General features: G+C 37.3%; 1 protein-coding gene across 1 annotated transcript; it reads left to right on the top strand.

Moving 5' to 3' along the window:
* Positions 1-323: 323 nt before the first annotated feature.
* Positions 324-9,638, top strand: LOC113069928 (lipocalin-like). Its single transcript, XM_026243066.1, has 6 exons — positions 324-496; positions 1,513-1,652; positions 8,202-8,281; positions 8,364-8,477; positions 9,281-9,382; positions 9,463-9,638. The coding sequence occupies exons 1-6, from the start codon at positions 401-403 to the stop codon at positions 9,474-9,476; spliced, it is 546 nt and encodes a 181-aa protein (XP_026098851.1). The 5' UTR covers positions 324-400; the 3' UTR covers positions 9,477-9,638.
* The last annotated feature ends 3,730 nt before the right edge of the window (positions 9,639-13,368 follow it).

Below are 13,368 nucleotides of genomic sequence, written 5' to 3' on the forward strand. Positions count from 1 at the left end.
ATGGATGATTCTGAGATTTATATGTGAGTGCTGAGTATCCCGCAGCACAGATATACAACTGTTTTGGAGGTGTGTTTGTGTGTGTGTGCGTGTTTCTGTATTTACATAAAGTCAGTAAACACTGTTTGCACAAGTTAGCTAAATCTAAAAAAAAAAAAAAGTAATATGATGTATTAATGCAGCTGAAAGTAAAACATATTTCTCATAGGATTTGTGTTAGTTTTAGTTATTCTAATCCACTTTTGGTATGTGCTCATGTAGGTGTGTGTGTGTGTGTAGGGGGCGTGTGTTTATGTAATGGGGTTCGGCTCTATATAAGGTCCTGCAGCGTGACTCTGCGCTCAGAAATCAGCTCGAGCCCCGAATTCCCACACACCCCAGACTGAGCTCTGCAGTAGCCATGGCAACCGCCCTGCTGGGAATGCTGGGAGTTTTGCTCTGTGCCCTCGCCGTTAGTTCAGAGGTCACGCCACAAGCTGACTTCGATGTCAAGGGGGTAAGAATGCATAACACTGATTCTATCTTTTATTTTTTAATTTTTTTGCATTTTGCATGTTTATATTACATAACCTGTTATGAAACATTGCATTAATAATTTAGAAATGATCAAAAATTATGGTTCTGTAGGTAACTTCAAAATTTTAGGTTCTATAGAAAGTGTATATTAGAGTTACTTTAGTGTCGTGACTGCTACTTAGTTATTTCATGCAAACCACAACAAAACAAAATAAATTATATGTGTGTGTGTGTATATATATATATATATATATATTTTTTTTTTTTTTTTTTTTTTGAATGAGTTTAAATTTAGAACAAAACTTGTTTCAAACATTAAATTTATAATGCAAAAAAGATTAAGCTATATTTTCAGTTATTTCAGTAGTTCAAATGTAGTTAAAATTTTAGTTAAAATTACACCAAATACAAGCAAGCAATTATTTCATGCAGAAATACATAAAAAATGGTACGCCTTTTTATATTATTTATAATATTTTATATCATTTAAAACCTACGGCACTTTAAACTTTATTTTTACAGAAAGAGTTGAATTCTGGGCGCCTAATGTTATAGCAGCTACTCAGTTATTTCATGGAAAGAAGGAAAAAATAAAATATATAATATATGAAAAATAACGTTTTATAATGCAAAACTTGTATTAAACATTAAATGTGTAATTGAGAAGTGAAAAAAAAATGATGAAACTTTGAATAAATTATTTGTATATATACAACTATATATATATATATATATATATATACCCAATACACAGTCAAAAAAAAAAATAATAATAATAATTATATATATATATATATATATATATATATATATATATATATATATATATATATATATATATATATATATATATATATATATATATATATATATATATATATATATATATATAATATTTTTTTTATTATTATTATTATTTTTTTTTTGACAGTGTATGTTATTGGGGTGCTTAGTATCATGGGAGCTCCCAAATGTTGATGCGTGTCTTATAAACAGGTGGCTGGGAAATGGTACCTGATTGGTTTTGCCACCAATGCCGAGTGGTTTGTCACCCGCAAAGCGAACATGAAGATGGGCATCGCCATGATGACACCCAGTGATGAAGGAGATCTGGAGATGGCATATTCCAGCCTCAAGTAAGAGAATCTGATCACTAACAAAAGAAGAAACTAGTGTTACGTTCCCACTTTTTAACTAGTCTAGGGGAATGGAGGAAATACGTAACAATGAAAAGGAAAATCCACATGGAGCCTCTCGTCCCAGTCCCAGCTCTGAAGAACACTGCCAACCACCAAAGGATCCACTATAATTCGATTTATTATACTTTAATACATGCAGGAGTAGCAAGAACAAAGAAAACAGGCTTCAGGAGGGGGCATAGCCAAAATAACAAACAAAACAGCAGCTTACTCCATTTTGAAACTAACTTACCTAGCACAGGGAAAAAATAAATAACAAAAAAACAATATACTTCCTTAACTACCTAACTGGTCCAAAAAAACAGGAGAAAAGGAGTTAAAAGAAATGGGCACCCTCCTCCCTACAAGTTATAAAGTAGACAACTTAAATATTGAAGACAGGACTACAGAAGTATTAGCAATATTGAGTGGAATTCAACAGTCTAGGTGGGAGCAGCAAGCAACAGTACACAAACTGAAACTCTAGCACAAAATTGGCATTAGGCATCAACTAACAACAGTACCAAAACCACAACACTAGTCTGGGGCTGCAGAGAGGGTCCATGCAGGGAGAGGGAGATGGCTCAATCTTTCTCCTTTCCTCTCTCTCCCAATTGTGCTTTCTCGGTGCTTTTATAGCTGGTTCCTCTCTCTGGAGGAGCCAGTGAATGAGTTGATTGGTCATCACGAGTATCAGGTGTCAGTAATCAGCTCCTATCAGCACAGCACAGGAGAGAAAAGATGACCGAGAACAAACAAAAGCTCTTGACTGACCCCAGAACAGTACAACCTACGTCACAGGACGTAACACCCCCATCACCAAGTTTATAACCCATGGCTTATAAACAGTTAATACTTTACATGTACAGTACACTTCAGTCTCCATCACAGGCTCTGGAAAGCGCATCTGCCACCACATTCTCAGAGCCTTTCTTGTGTTTGATGTCCAAGTTGTATTCTTGCAGATACAGTGACCACCGCATCAAACGTTGATTCCAATTGCACATGCGAGACAGGAAGACAAGGAGGTTATGGTCAGTGTAAACAACAAGAGGGGTACAACTACCTCCAACATAGACTTCAAAATGCCGAAGTGCCATTACTAGTGCCAGAGCTTCCTTCTCGATGGTACTATAGTTTTGTTGAGACTTTGAAAACTTCTTGGAAAAATAACAGACAGGATGCTCAATTCCTGCCCCGTCTTCTTGCAACAAAACTGCACCAGCTCCTACAGCACTTGCATCAACTTGTAGCTTAAAAGGTGAAGAGAAGTTAGGAGCAGATAAAATGGGACCATAACACAGAAGGTCTTTGGCAGCAAGAAATGCATGGTCACAATCAGAACTCCACACAAAGTTCTTTGAAGTGCTAAGCATATCAGTGAGGGGTGACACAATCGTTGCAAAGTTCTTACAAAATCCTCTATAGTACCCTGCCATTCCTAAAAATCTGCGTAACTGACGCTTGGTACTGGGTGTAGGGAACTCAATGATGGCAGACACTTTTGCTTCAATAGGCTTGACATAACCCTGACCAACCTTTTTACCAAGGTAAGTTACAACACCTTTAGCAAACTCACACTTGGCCAAATTAAGGGTTAACCGAGCATCACTTAACCTTGTAAACAGTTTCTCCAAACTGCAGACGTGATCCTCCCACTCATCTGAATAGACTACAATGTCATCTAAGTAAGCTTCACAACTGGGCAGGCCTAGCAAAACTTTTTGCATTAGACGTTGAAATGTGGCAGGTGCGTTTCGCATCCCAAAAGCCATACAGTTATACTGTAGAAAATCATCAGGTGTTACAAATGCAGAGATCTCACATGCACGTGCAGTTAGTGGAACCTGCCAATAACCTTTTAACAGGTCTAACTTGGAAACAAACTTCGATGCACCAACTCTGTCCACGCAGTCTTCCATCCGTGGTAAGGGAAAGGAGTCAGGTTTTGTCACACTGTTTACTTTTCTATAATCCGTACAAAAGCGAAAGGTGTTGTCAGACTTTGGAACCAGTAGGCATGGAGAACTCCAGGGACTTTGACTGGATACAGCCAGCCCATTTGAAAGTAGATAATCTACCTCTGATTTCATAATCGCTCGCTTTGCCGGATTCACTCTGTATGGATGTTGCTTGATTGGAAGAGAACTCCCTACATTGATGTCATGACACAACATACTGGTTCTACCAGGCACGTCAGCAAACAGGGCAGGATGTTTCCACAACAACATTTTAACATCCTTACGCTGGTCTTCAGGTAAATAAGATAAATAAGAGTCCAAACTACTTAATATAGCTGAATTATTCAAACGAACACCAGGTGAATAATGTTCAGCTACCAATTCCTCAACATCAGGACTGCAAACAGGAGCTACTGTAACACTGGGTTTCAGTGTAGGTGAGGGAAGAGAGGTCCCAAAAGAGTTACGAGCAACGTAACGCTTTAGCAAGTTAATATGACACACTCTCTTCTTACGACGACGATCGGGAGTATTTACAACATAGTCTGTGTCACTAAGTTTTTGTTCAATGACATACGGACCAGAAAAACTTTGCATCAAAAACTGAGCCAGGAACAGGAAGTAATACCAGAACAGAGTCACCTGGTTGAAAACTGCGTTGTACTGTTTTCTTGTCAAAGTGACTTTTCATTCTAGACTGTGCTGTGGCTAGGTGGACTTTGGCTACTTCGCAAGCCTTTTGTAAGCGTTCGCGGAAAGATGCAACATAGTCTAAAATTGGGACAGCAGGGCTACTCTTACTAGTTAACTGTTCTTTTAACAACTTCAAAGGCCCACGAACAGTATGAGCAAACACAAGCTCATGAGGACTAAATCCCAAGGACTCCTGAACTGACTCCCTCACTGCGAACATAAGTAGCGGTAAGCCATCCATCCAGTCTCTTCCAGTCTCGACACAGTAAGTGCGGATCATGGACTTCATGGTTTGATGAAAACGCTCTATCGCCCCCTGTGACTCCGGGTGATAGGCGCTAGACAGTTGGTGTGCTATACCCAACTCTTTCAACATCTGCCCAAAAACTTTTGAGGTGAAGTTCGTCCCCTGATCAGTTTGAATTAATCTGGGTAGACCAAATGTTGTACAAAACTTTACAATCTCCTTCAACACTACGGGTGCCTTTAATGAACGCAACGGTACAGCCTCAGGGTAACGAGTAGCAGTACACATCATTGTTAAAATGTACTGATGCCCATGTTTAGACTTTGGAAGAGGCCCTACACAATCAATCAACAACTTTTCAAATGGCTCACCAATAACAGGAATTGGATTAAGGGGAGCTTTTGGGACAGTCTGATTTGGTTTGCCTGCACGCTGGCAGACATTACAGGAGCGACAAAAATTAGACACAGCAGATTTTACTCCAGGCCAGAAGAAGTACTTTGTAATGCGCTGAAATGTTTTGTTGACACCAAGATGCCCTGCAAGAACATTTTCGTGTGCCAACTTCAAAACCTGAGAACGGTAACTGGCAGGCAGAACAACCTGATATATGGTCAACCAATCTTTTTGCTCTGACGACCTTGGTTCCCATTTGCGCATTAGGACTCCATCATCCCAAAAGTAGCCTACCCTTGTCGTTACAAGATTGCAGTGATCTACCGCTAAACTAATGCATTTTGCAAGTGTAGGATCTGACTTCTGCACAGCAGCAAGATGTTCCTTACCCACCATGGAAGGAAGTTCAGCGGAAGACAGAAGGTCATGCTCAGACACCATTTCCAATGGAACAGACAACTTGCACTCTACTGACTCGGGTTGCTCAGCCATGAAAGAATCTGAAAGATCAACCGTATCTTGAAACTTTCGTGACTGAGACCGAGTGACCGCACATGCTGGAAACACAAGAGGAAATTTCTCAGCAAGATCCGACGAAGCACACTCAGTTGGCTCACTTATAACAACTGGCCTGGGAAAGACATTACCACCTGCAAGATCATTTCCCAGGATAAAGCTGACGTTGTCTACGGGTAGTTTCTTACACACACCCAGTTGAAAATTACCTGTAGCCAGGTCAGACTTTACATTAACAGCATGCAATGGAACACTAACACACCCCATTTCAATTCCACGCACCAAAATATTTGCGCCGGTATACGAAGCGTCAGAGAAAGGCAGCACATCCTCTAAAATGAAGGACTGGGCTGATCCCGTATCTCTCAAAATTTGCACGCACTTAACACTAGGGCTGCCAGCTAAAGACACATAGCCTGGCCGAAGAAACGGTCCAAAAGATGAGGTATCCGTGGTACACAAATCAGGAGCAGATTGTATTAATGCTACATGCCTAGGTTTTTCAGTTGCTTTTTTTTTCTCTTTCCAAGCTCGACAATCATTGATCAAATGGCCAGGATCAAGACAATAAAAGCAAACTCTCCTTTCAGCTGTATTTCTTGCAACGGTTTTAGTTCTGCCACTGATTTTATGACCTTCTCCGCGAGTTACATCTTGAGCTACAGACTCTGCAGATAAAACCGTTTTCGTCTGACGACCACAATAAAAAACCGTCCGATGTGTAAGTGTGAATTCATCCGCAAGTACTGCCGCATCCGAGAGCTTCGTCACTTTTTGTTCATTTAAATGAACCACAACACTTTCCGGCACACATGTTTTAAAGTCTTCCAATAAGACCAATTCTTGTAACTCTTCGAAAGTGGTAATTTTGTTTGCAAAACACCACTTCTCAAAGAGGGTCTTTTTTTCCCTAGCAAATTCGACGTAAGTTTGTTTGGCTTGCTTTGAACATGCTCTAAATTTCTGCCGATATGCCTCAGGCACCAATTCATATGCTCTCAAAACAGCTGCTTTCACAGTGTCAAAGTCCAATGACGCCTCAATTGGCAAGGCCGCACACACCTCTTGTGCCTTGCCAACGAGGTTACACTGAAGCAGCAAAGCCCACATATCCTTTGGCCAACTCAATTTAGTCGCGACACGCTCAAAGGCAATAAAGTAAGAGTCTACCTCTGTCTCACGAAAGGGTGGCACTAACTTGACATATTTACTAATATCTAGATCAGCTTTAGGAGTTAAAGAACCAGGATAGGAACGTGGTTTAGGAACCGGCCGATCATATAAAGATCGTGTCTCAAGCTCACGCAGTTTAATATCACGATCTGCCTTAATTTCAAGAGCTCTCAAACGAAGGCGTTGAGTCTCATACTCTTGCTTTTTTAGTTCTAATTCAAGCTCTTTTAACCGCAGTGTGATTTTAGGATCTAGAGAAGATACTTTCTCACTACCACTGACTGAACCGGAAATATCAGACACCGCTTTCAAATCAGTTACAGCTTCTATCCCCTGCTCTACAGTTCTCTCTGTGAAAGTACCCACCTCTACCAATTTACGATATAACTCATCCTTTACCATACCTTTCTTTGCACTTCTAGAAGTTAGTGTTATGTTGTAAAAGTCAGCTAGCTCTAACAGATCTTTTTTTCTACACCGATTAAACTCCTCTATTGACGGAGACAGTGAGAACTTTACTAAATCAAATTCCATTTCTTTTTTTCTCAAAAACACAACGGAACTTCCTCACCCATCAAAGTTCGAAGCAGCCAAACAAAACTTACCCAATTCCTAGAAGATTCACAAGAGTTGTAACTCGAACATGCATAGGACGAGCCCCCAATTGTTACGTTCCCACTTTTTAACTAGTCTAGGGGAATGGAGGAGATACGTAACAATGAAAAGGAAAATCCACATGGAGCCTCTCGTCCCAGTCCCAGCTCTGAAGAACACTGCCAACCACCAAAGGATCCACTATAATTCGATTTATTATACTTTAATACATGCAGGAGTAGCAAGAACAAAGAAAACAGGCTTCAGGAGGGGGCATAGCCAAAATAACAAACAAAACAGCAGCTTACTCCATTTTGAAACTAACTTACCTAGCACAGGGAAAAAATAAATAACAAAAAAACAATATACTTCCTTAACTACCTAACTGGTCCAAAAAAACAGGAGAAAAGGAGTTAAAAGAAATGGGCACCCTCCTCCCTACAAGTTATAAAGTAGACAACTTAAATATTGAAGACAGGACTACAGAAGTATTAGCAATATTGAGTGGAATTCAACAGTCTAGGTGGGAGCAGCAAGCAACAGTACACAAACTGAAACTCTAGCACAAAATTGGCATTAGGCATCAACTAACAACAGTACCAAAACCACAACACTAGTCTGGGGCTGCAGAGAGGGTCCATGCAGGGAGAGGGAGATGGCTCAATCTTTCTCCTTTCCTCTCTCTCCCAATTGTGCTTTCTCGGTGCTTTTATAGCTGGTTCCTCTCTCTGGAGGAGCCAGTGAATGAGTTGATTGGTCATCACGAGTATCAGGTGTCAGTAATCAGCTCCTATCAGCACAGCACAGGAGAGAAAAGATGACCGAGAACAAACAAAAGCTCTTGACTGACCCCAGAACAGTACAACCTACGTCACAGGACGTAACACTAGTAATAAAGTCCTCTCATGTTTTATCCTGTCTTTCCAGTCCTGATGGCTCGTGCTGGAAGATGAACCATCTGGCTCAAAAGACGGATGTTCCAGGGAAGTTCAGCTTCCGCAGTGAAGGTAAGGAAGAAACGTTCATCTAGACGTGAAATACAGAAGTGATTCATACAGGAATAAAAGGAGAAATGCTGTGTTTCCTCAGACTGGGAGACTGACAATGATATGCGTGTTGTTGATGTGAAGTATGATGAATATGCTTTGATCCACACCATCAAGACCAAAGCCGACTCCACCACGCTTCTCAACAAACTCTACGGTATGAACTTTAAAAATTTGCATTTTCATTTTTAACAGGCTTTAAATAGAAGCATTTTCACTAAAGACAACTACAGACTTACAGGTTAGATGCCATATAGATGAAAAAAAAAATGAAATCAATGATGTTAAACAAAATATATATTTGAAATGTAAAACGTGTATATATATCAATTTATATTATTATATTTTATGTAAACACTATTATATTTATTGCCGTGAAATGCATTTAAAAAAATGTGTATGTGAGGGTTAAAACTAAATATATTTTTGAATATATGTAATTCAGCTGCACTGTTTAAACATATACACTATAAACTTATATTTTAAACATATTTATGCCAGTCATAAATATTTAATACATATAAATATTTAATATTTTCTTGCTGTATCGTAGTTCTTTTAAATAATATTAACAGAAAACTTTTGAATGTGTTAGTAAATGTTGTTATTAACATTCGCGAAGATTAATAAACGCTTTAAAACCTTGTTGTAAATGTTGCGTTTTCAGCTCAAGTCGTAATGTTTCCTTCCAGTCCCCTTATTAAACTTAAAACACCCAGTTTTCGACAGTCCAGTCAGTTCTTGATGGGTAAAGTGAAGTACCTGACCACATTTATACGTTTCACACTGAAAGTCAAACGGATTGTGAAGTCATTTCTCATGAGCTTAAATCTCACGTTTCTTAGACTGTGATGTGTGCTGCAAAAAAAAAAAAAAGAAAAAAAAAGAGAATATTTACTAATGTTTGCATTGATTCAGAATTGTTTTCTCGGGACATTTGTGTGTGTGCTGTCACCGCAGGCCGAGCTCCAGACCTTAGCCAGGACGTCCTGGACAAGTTCACTCAGTTTTCTCTGGAGCAAGGCATTCTGTCTGAGAACATCGCCATCCTGCCTAAAAATGGTAAAGCGCTGTTAAAAACACTCGTTTAAACACTAAATATAAATGTATTGAGGCCTGACGTGAACATCTTTTCTCTCCAGACGAGTGCCCTTGATGTGAAGCTCTGTGAATCCTGACTCATTTATTCTGACTGTAGTGAATCTTTTAAGTGTTTCACTCTCTCACTATCAGTGCTTTTACCGTCTTAAAGTTCTCTCCTTCCTTTCTTCTTATTTCTTCACGAGACTGGACCAATAAAATCTTTTGTGAATCTCTGTTATGAGGCATTTGTGTTGTGATTTGATGTGTTTAACCTGTTAAACATCTCACTTTGTGAGCATAGATCTGAAAATGAGATTACCTAAATTGTTGTAAACATTGAATGCTTTGGAGCATTTGAGTTCTTTTTAAAGACATCCGGCAGATTATCGAAGAAGTGAAAAGTTGCAAAAGTGAAATTAAAAAATATATATTTTTTGATTGTTTATAAAAAACATAACATGTAAAAACGTATGTCTCCATAAAATGAGTTTCAAGCATGAATGTAACTAACATATTTTTTTTAGGATTTAACTAAAAGAAATAAAAATGAAACGTATAGTAAACAAAAAATACAGAATATAAAAATGAATGATTTGTAAAAATATGGTTATAAACAGTAGTTATTATAGTTAATTAAAACAAAATTACGTAAATCTGAACTAAACTTAAAACTAAAGCAACATTGAAATAAAAAATCTTAAACTTTAAGTAATGAAAAAAATATGAAATTTCACCTAGTGGCCAAGTCAAAATATCTAATTTTTGTATAGAAACTGTATAGACGCATTTATATAGAAAAAAACTACTGACAAAAACACAACAAAATGACTAAAACCTGTCAAATCAAAACACAAAAAATGAAAACTAATAAAACCGTAAATACACTACATTTTCAAGTCATGTGTGTCCGAAGTACTTGACTGATATTGCATGCATATAAATTAATAAATCTGATGCACTTACTGATAAATCTTGAAGTAAATCACAGTAAATCGCTTTAGACATAAGCATCTACCACATACACTATATCACACATGAACAGATCTCTTAAATGTTGTGCACTTAAGACAATCGTGTTTCTATAAAGAACAGAGGATGCAGGAAAATACTTTGCCTTTTATTTCCTGGTTTTTTTTTCATTTTATAAACAAATGTGAAGATACATCCATGACAACACAAACTCCTCTTTCCGAAGTATTAACATCTACACTCTCTCTGTGTACAAAACAATAAGTTATAGTCCCATAGATTCCTACTTACATTTAACTATACAACAAAGTCCAAACGGTGACCAAATAAATATCTGCGGTATAAAAATGATCACAGGGAGAGAGAAGAGAGAGGAAGGCCCTTCTCGACCAATGCCATCCTTTCCTCCAATCATTGCGATCATGGTGCTGTTCGGACACAAAGAGACTCTGCTTCAGTGCTTCCTCTGGAAACCTCCGGCCAATCACATGCAAAGCTGGATGTGACATCATCCATCAGTGGAATAGTGACCCGAATGAGCGTTATTTGATCTGATTCACGTTACATACAAACACAAAACAGTGCATTTCCAACATGACTCACCTTGTCGATTCCAGCTTTTTGTTTCTAGTAAAGGATGCCAGCCTAGTTAAGACAAATAGTGCGCATTAGTGTGTATTTGCATTGTGAACGCAGCCAAACAGGACCATCACTATGAAGTCGGCAAGACGAGAGAGTTATTGGCAACGGCAAACATATCTGATGCATTGCTTTGAGTAGAAATCAGAAAAATCATCCAACCATAAACATTTGTAATCTGTCATTATTAAATCAAATAAAACTCATTCTGCACATCATGGATAAAATTGGCTTCAAAGAGGTCACTATTATTTTTTTTTGATTGGCATACTGTAATATAAAGAGTACATATGGCTGAATCTCAAAAAAAAAAAAGAAAAAGAAAAATGCTCAGGTAAAATTTCAACCCAAAAACTAAAGAGAATCAAATTATTAATTCTATTTTGAAACTATTTAGACCATTAAGTTTTGCATCGCAACAGACATTTTTTTGATTCTAATTAATGTATTTTTTTAACACTAGTGAAAATTTAAATACAAATCATTGCATTGCAGTAAATATTTTTATTTGATTTTTATACTACAGTAATGAAAATGAATATACTGAAAATAAACTGGTTTAGAAACGACATTCACTCAGAAATTGCTATTAAAATTAATAAATATTTATGAAGAGTAAGCATGTAACACATTGAATTAAATGTGAAACACTGACGTATGAAGATGATAATATACTGTCAATAAATAACATTGGAGTACTATGCAAGTCTACATTCAAAATGTCACATTTATTTCAGTGTTTCATTGTAACTAATCGTGAAATTTAATGAGTGAAAATTGTTGCACAACCATATTTTTTTTTGGTGCTTTTTTTTAGTTTTAATAAGTTCTTAATTACAAGTAAAATAAAAAATAAATAAAATAAAAAAGTACTGCAATAAAATGATTTTATATTTAAATTAGCATAAATTTAGGAGGGAAAAACAGGTTTTTCTCATGGTTTTGGGGTTTAATTTGACCCAGGCATGCTCTTTACATGAGATTTATTTAGTTCACATCTCTGTGATCCCAAACATCCAAGTGAAATGCATTAAGGGTGATCTTACAACTTAAGAAAACATTACGTTTGCATGATTAAAATCTTTCTTAATATTACACAGACTAAAGGGGTTATCTGGTCTCACAGAGCCAAAACACCAGAGATACTTTAAAATAACCGTTCCTGATCCAGCAAGTAATGCAGAAGACATTTAGTTCTGCGTAAACATTGAAAGAATAGTTAACAAAAAAAAAAAAAAAAAAACGTTTTTCTCCATGTAGTTTCAAACGTTTACTTTTTACCTCTTCTACGGGTCATAAAAAGACAAGTTGAATGTCCAAGAATATGTTTCTCATACAGTGAAAGCATTTGTGGAAGCACCAAAAAACTCCATAAAAACAGACTACACAACTTTTTAACATTAAATATTCCAAGTCTTCACACTTCTAAGGAACCGAGCAAACGTGAATTCACATGAAAGCTTGATTTTTAGCTAAAACTAACATTTCATCTGGACTCAGAGGACTACGATTTCATGTTTGGAGAGTAAATGGCTTTTTTTGCTTTCATGGTGAACTATTCCTTTCAGACATATTGGTCAATACAGATGATGCTGCATCTGTTTTTCCCTCATCATCTTCATCAGATCAGATCATGTGCTCTTTTTGCGATCATTAAAGGTTTGAGAGACCAGATATCCCCTAGAGGTTGCAAAATAAGGCAATGTCCTCAGTGCCAAAGGAAAACAGCCTGGTATTAATCTGAACATTAAAAACATGTCCTGGTGTCCATGTTTTTCAAACAGCTAGCAATCAGACAGGCATTCTAGTAAAGTGCAAGACTTGAGTGAAATATCCATCACATTGTCCAATATTCATAAAGCATTTCAGAGAGGATATGTTTGCTTTTAATACTCTAAAATGCTTCAGGAATACACACCTGATCCCAGAGGCCAACGGGTTAGTTTCATCCGCTAAGATACATGAAATGCATCTGAAGTTAAAGGAACAATCCAGCCAAAATGAAGTGTCATAATTTACTTATTATTTAAAGGGATAAGACCACCCAAAAATGTAAATTCCAAACCACTTTGACTTTCATTCATCTGTGGAACACAAAATAATATGTTTTGAAGAATGTTCCATTCTTATTGACTTCCATTGTATGGACAAAAAAGGCAATGGAAGTCAATGGGAACCGAAGCTCTTTGGTGCCCAGCATTTCTTAAAATATCTTCTTTTGTGTTACAATGGAAGTCAATGGGAATCAAAACCATTTAGTTCCAAACATTCTTCCACAGAAGAAAGCCATAGCTTTTCGGTTTCCATTGAATCTTTTGTCCTTCAATGGAAAATCGATGGGAACCAATTATGTTTTA

This window comes from Carassius auratus, chromosome 5, assembly GCF_003368295.1.
Source record: "Carassius auratus strain Wakin chromosome 5, ASM336829v1, whole genome shotgun sequence".
Lineage (NCBI taxonomy): Eukaryota > Metazoa > Chordata > Actinopteri > Cypriniformes > Cyprinidae > Carassius > Carassius auratus.

What these genes read in the sequence shown, in the direction of transcription:
- LOC113069928 (XM_026243066.1), top strand. Translation starts at nt 401, where the DNA reads ATGGCAACCGCCCTGCTGGGAATGCTGGGAGTTTTGCTCTGTGCCCTC. An exon ending in ATGGCATATTCCAGCCTCAA is followed by an intron (nt 1,653 to 8,201) that starts GTAAGAGAATCT and finishes CTGTCTTTCCAG; the next exon opens with TCCTGATGGCTCGTGCTGGA. An exon ending in GTTCAGCTTCCGCAGTGAAG is followed by an intron (nt 8,282 to 8,363) that starts GTAAGGAAGAAA and finishes GTGTTTCCTCAG; the next exon opens with ACTGGGAGACTGACAATGAT.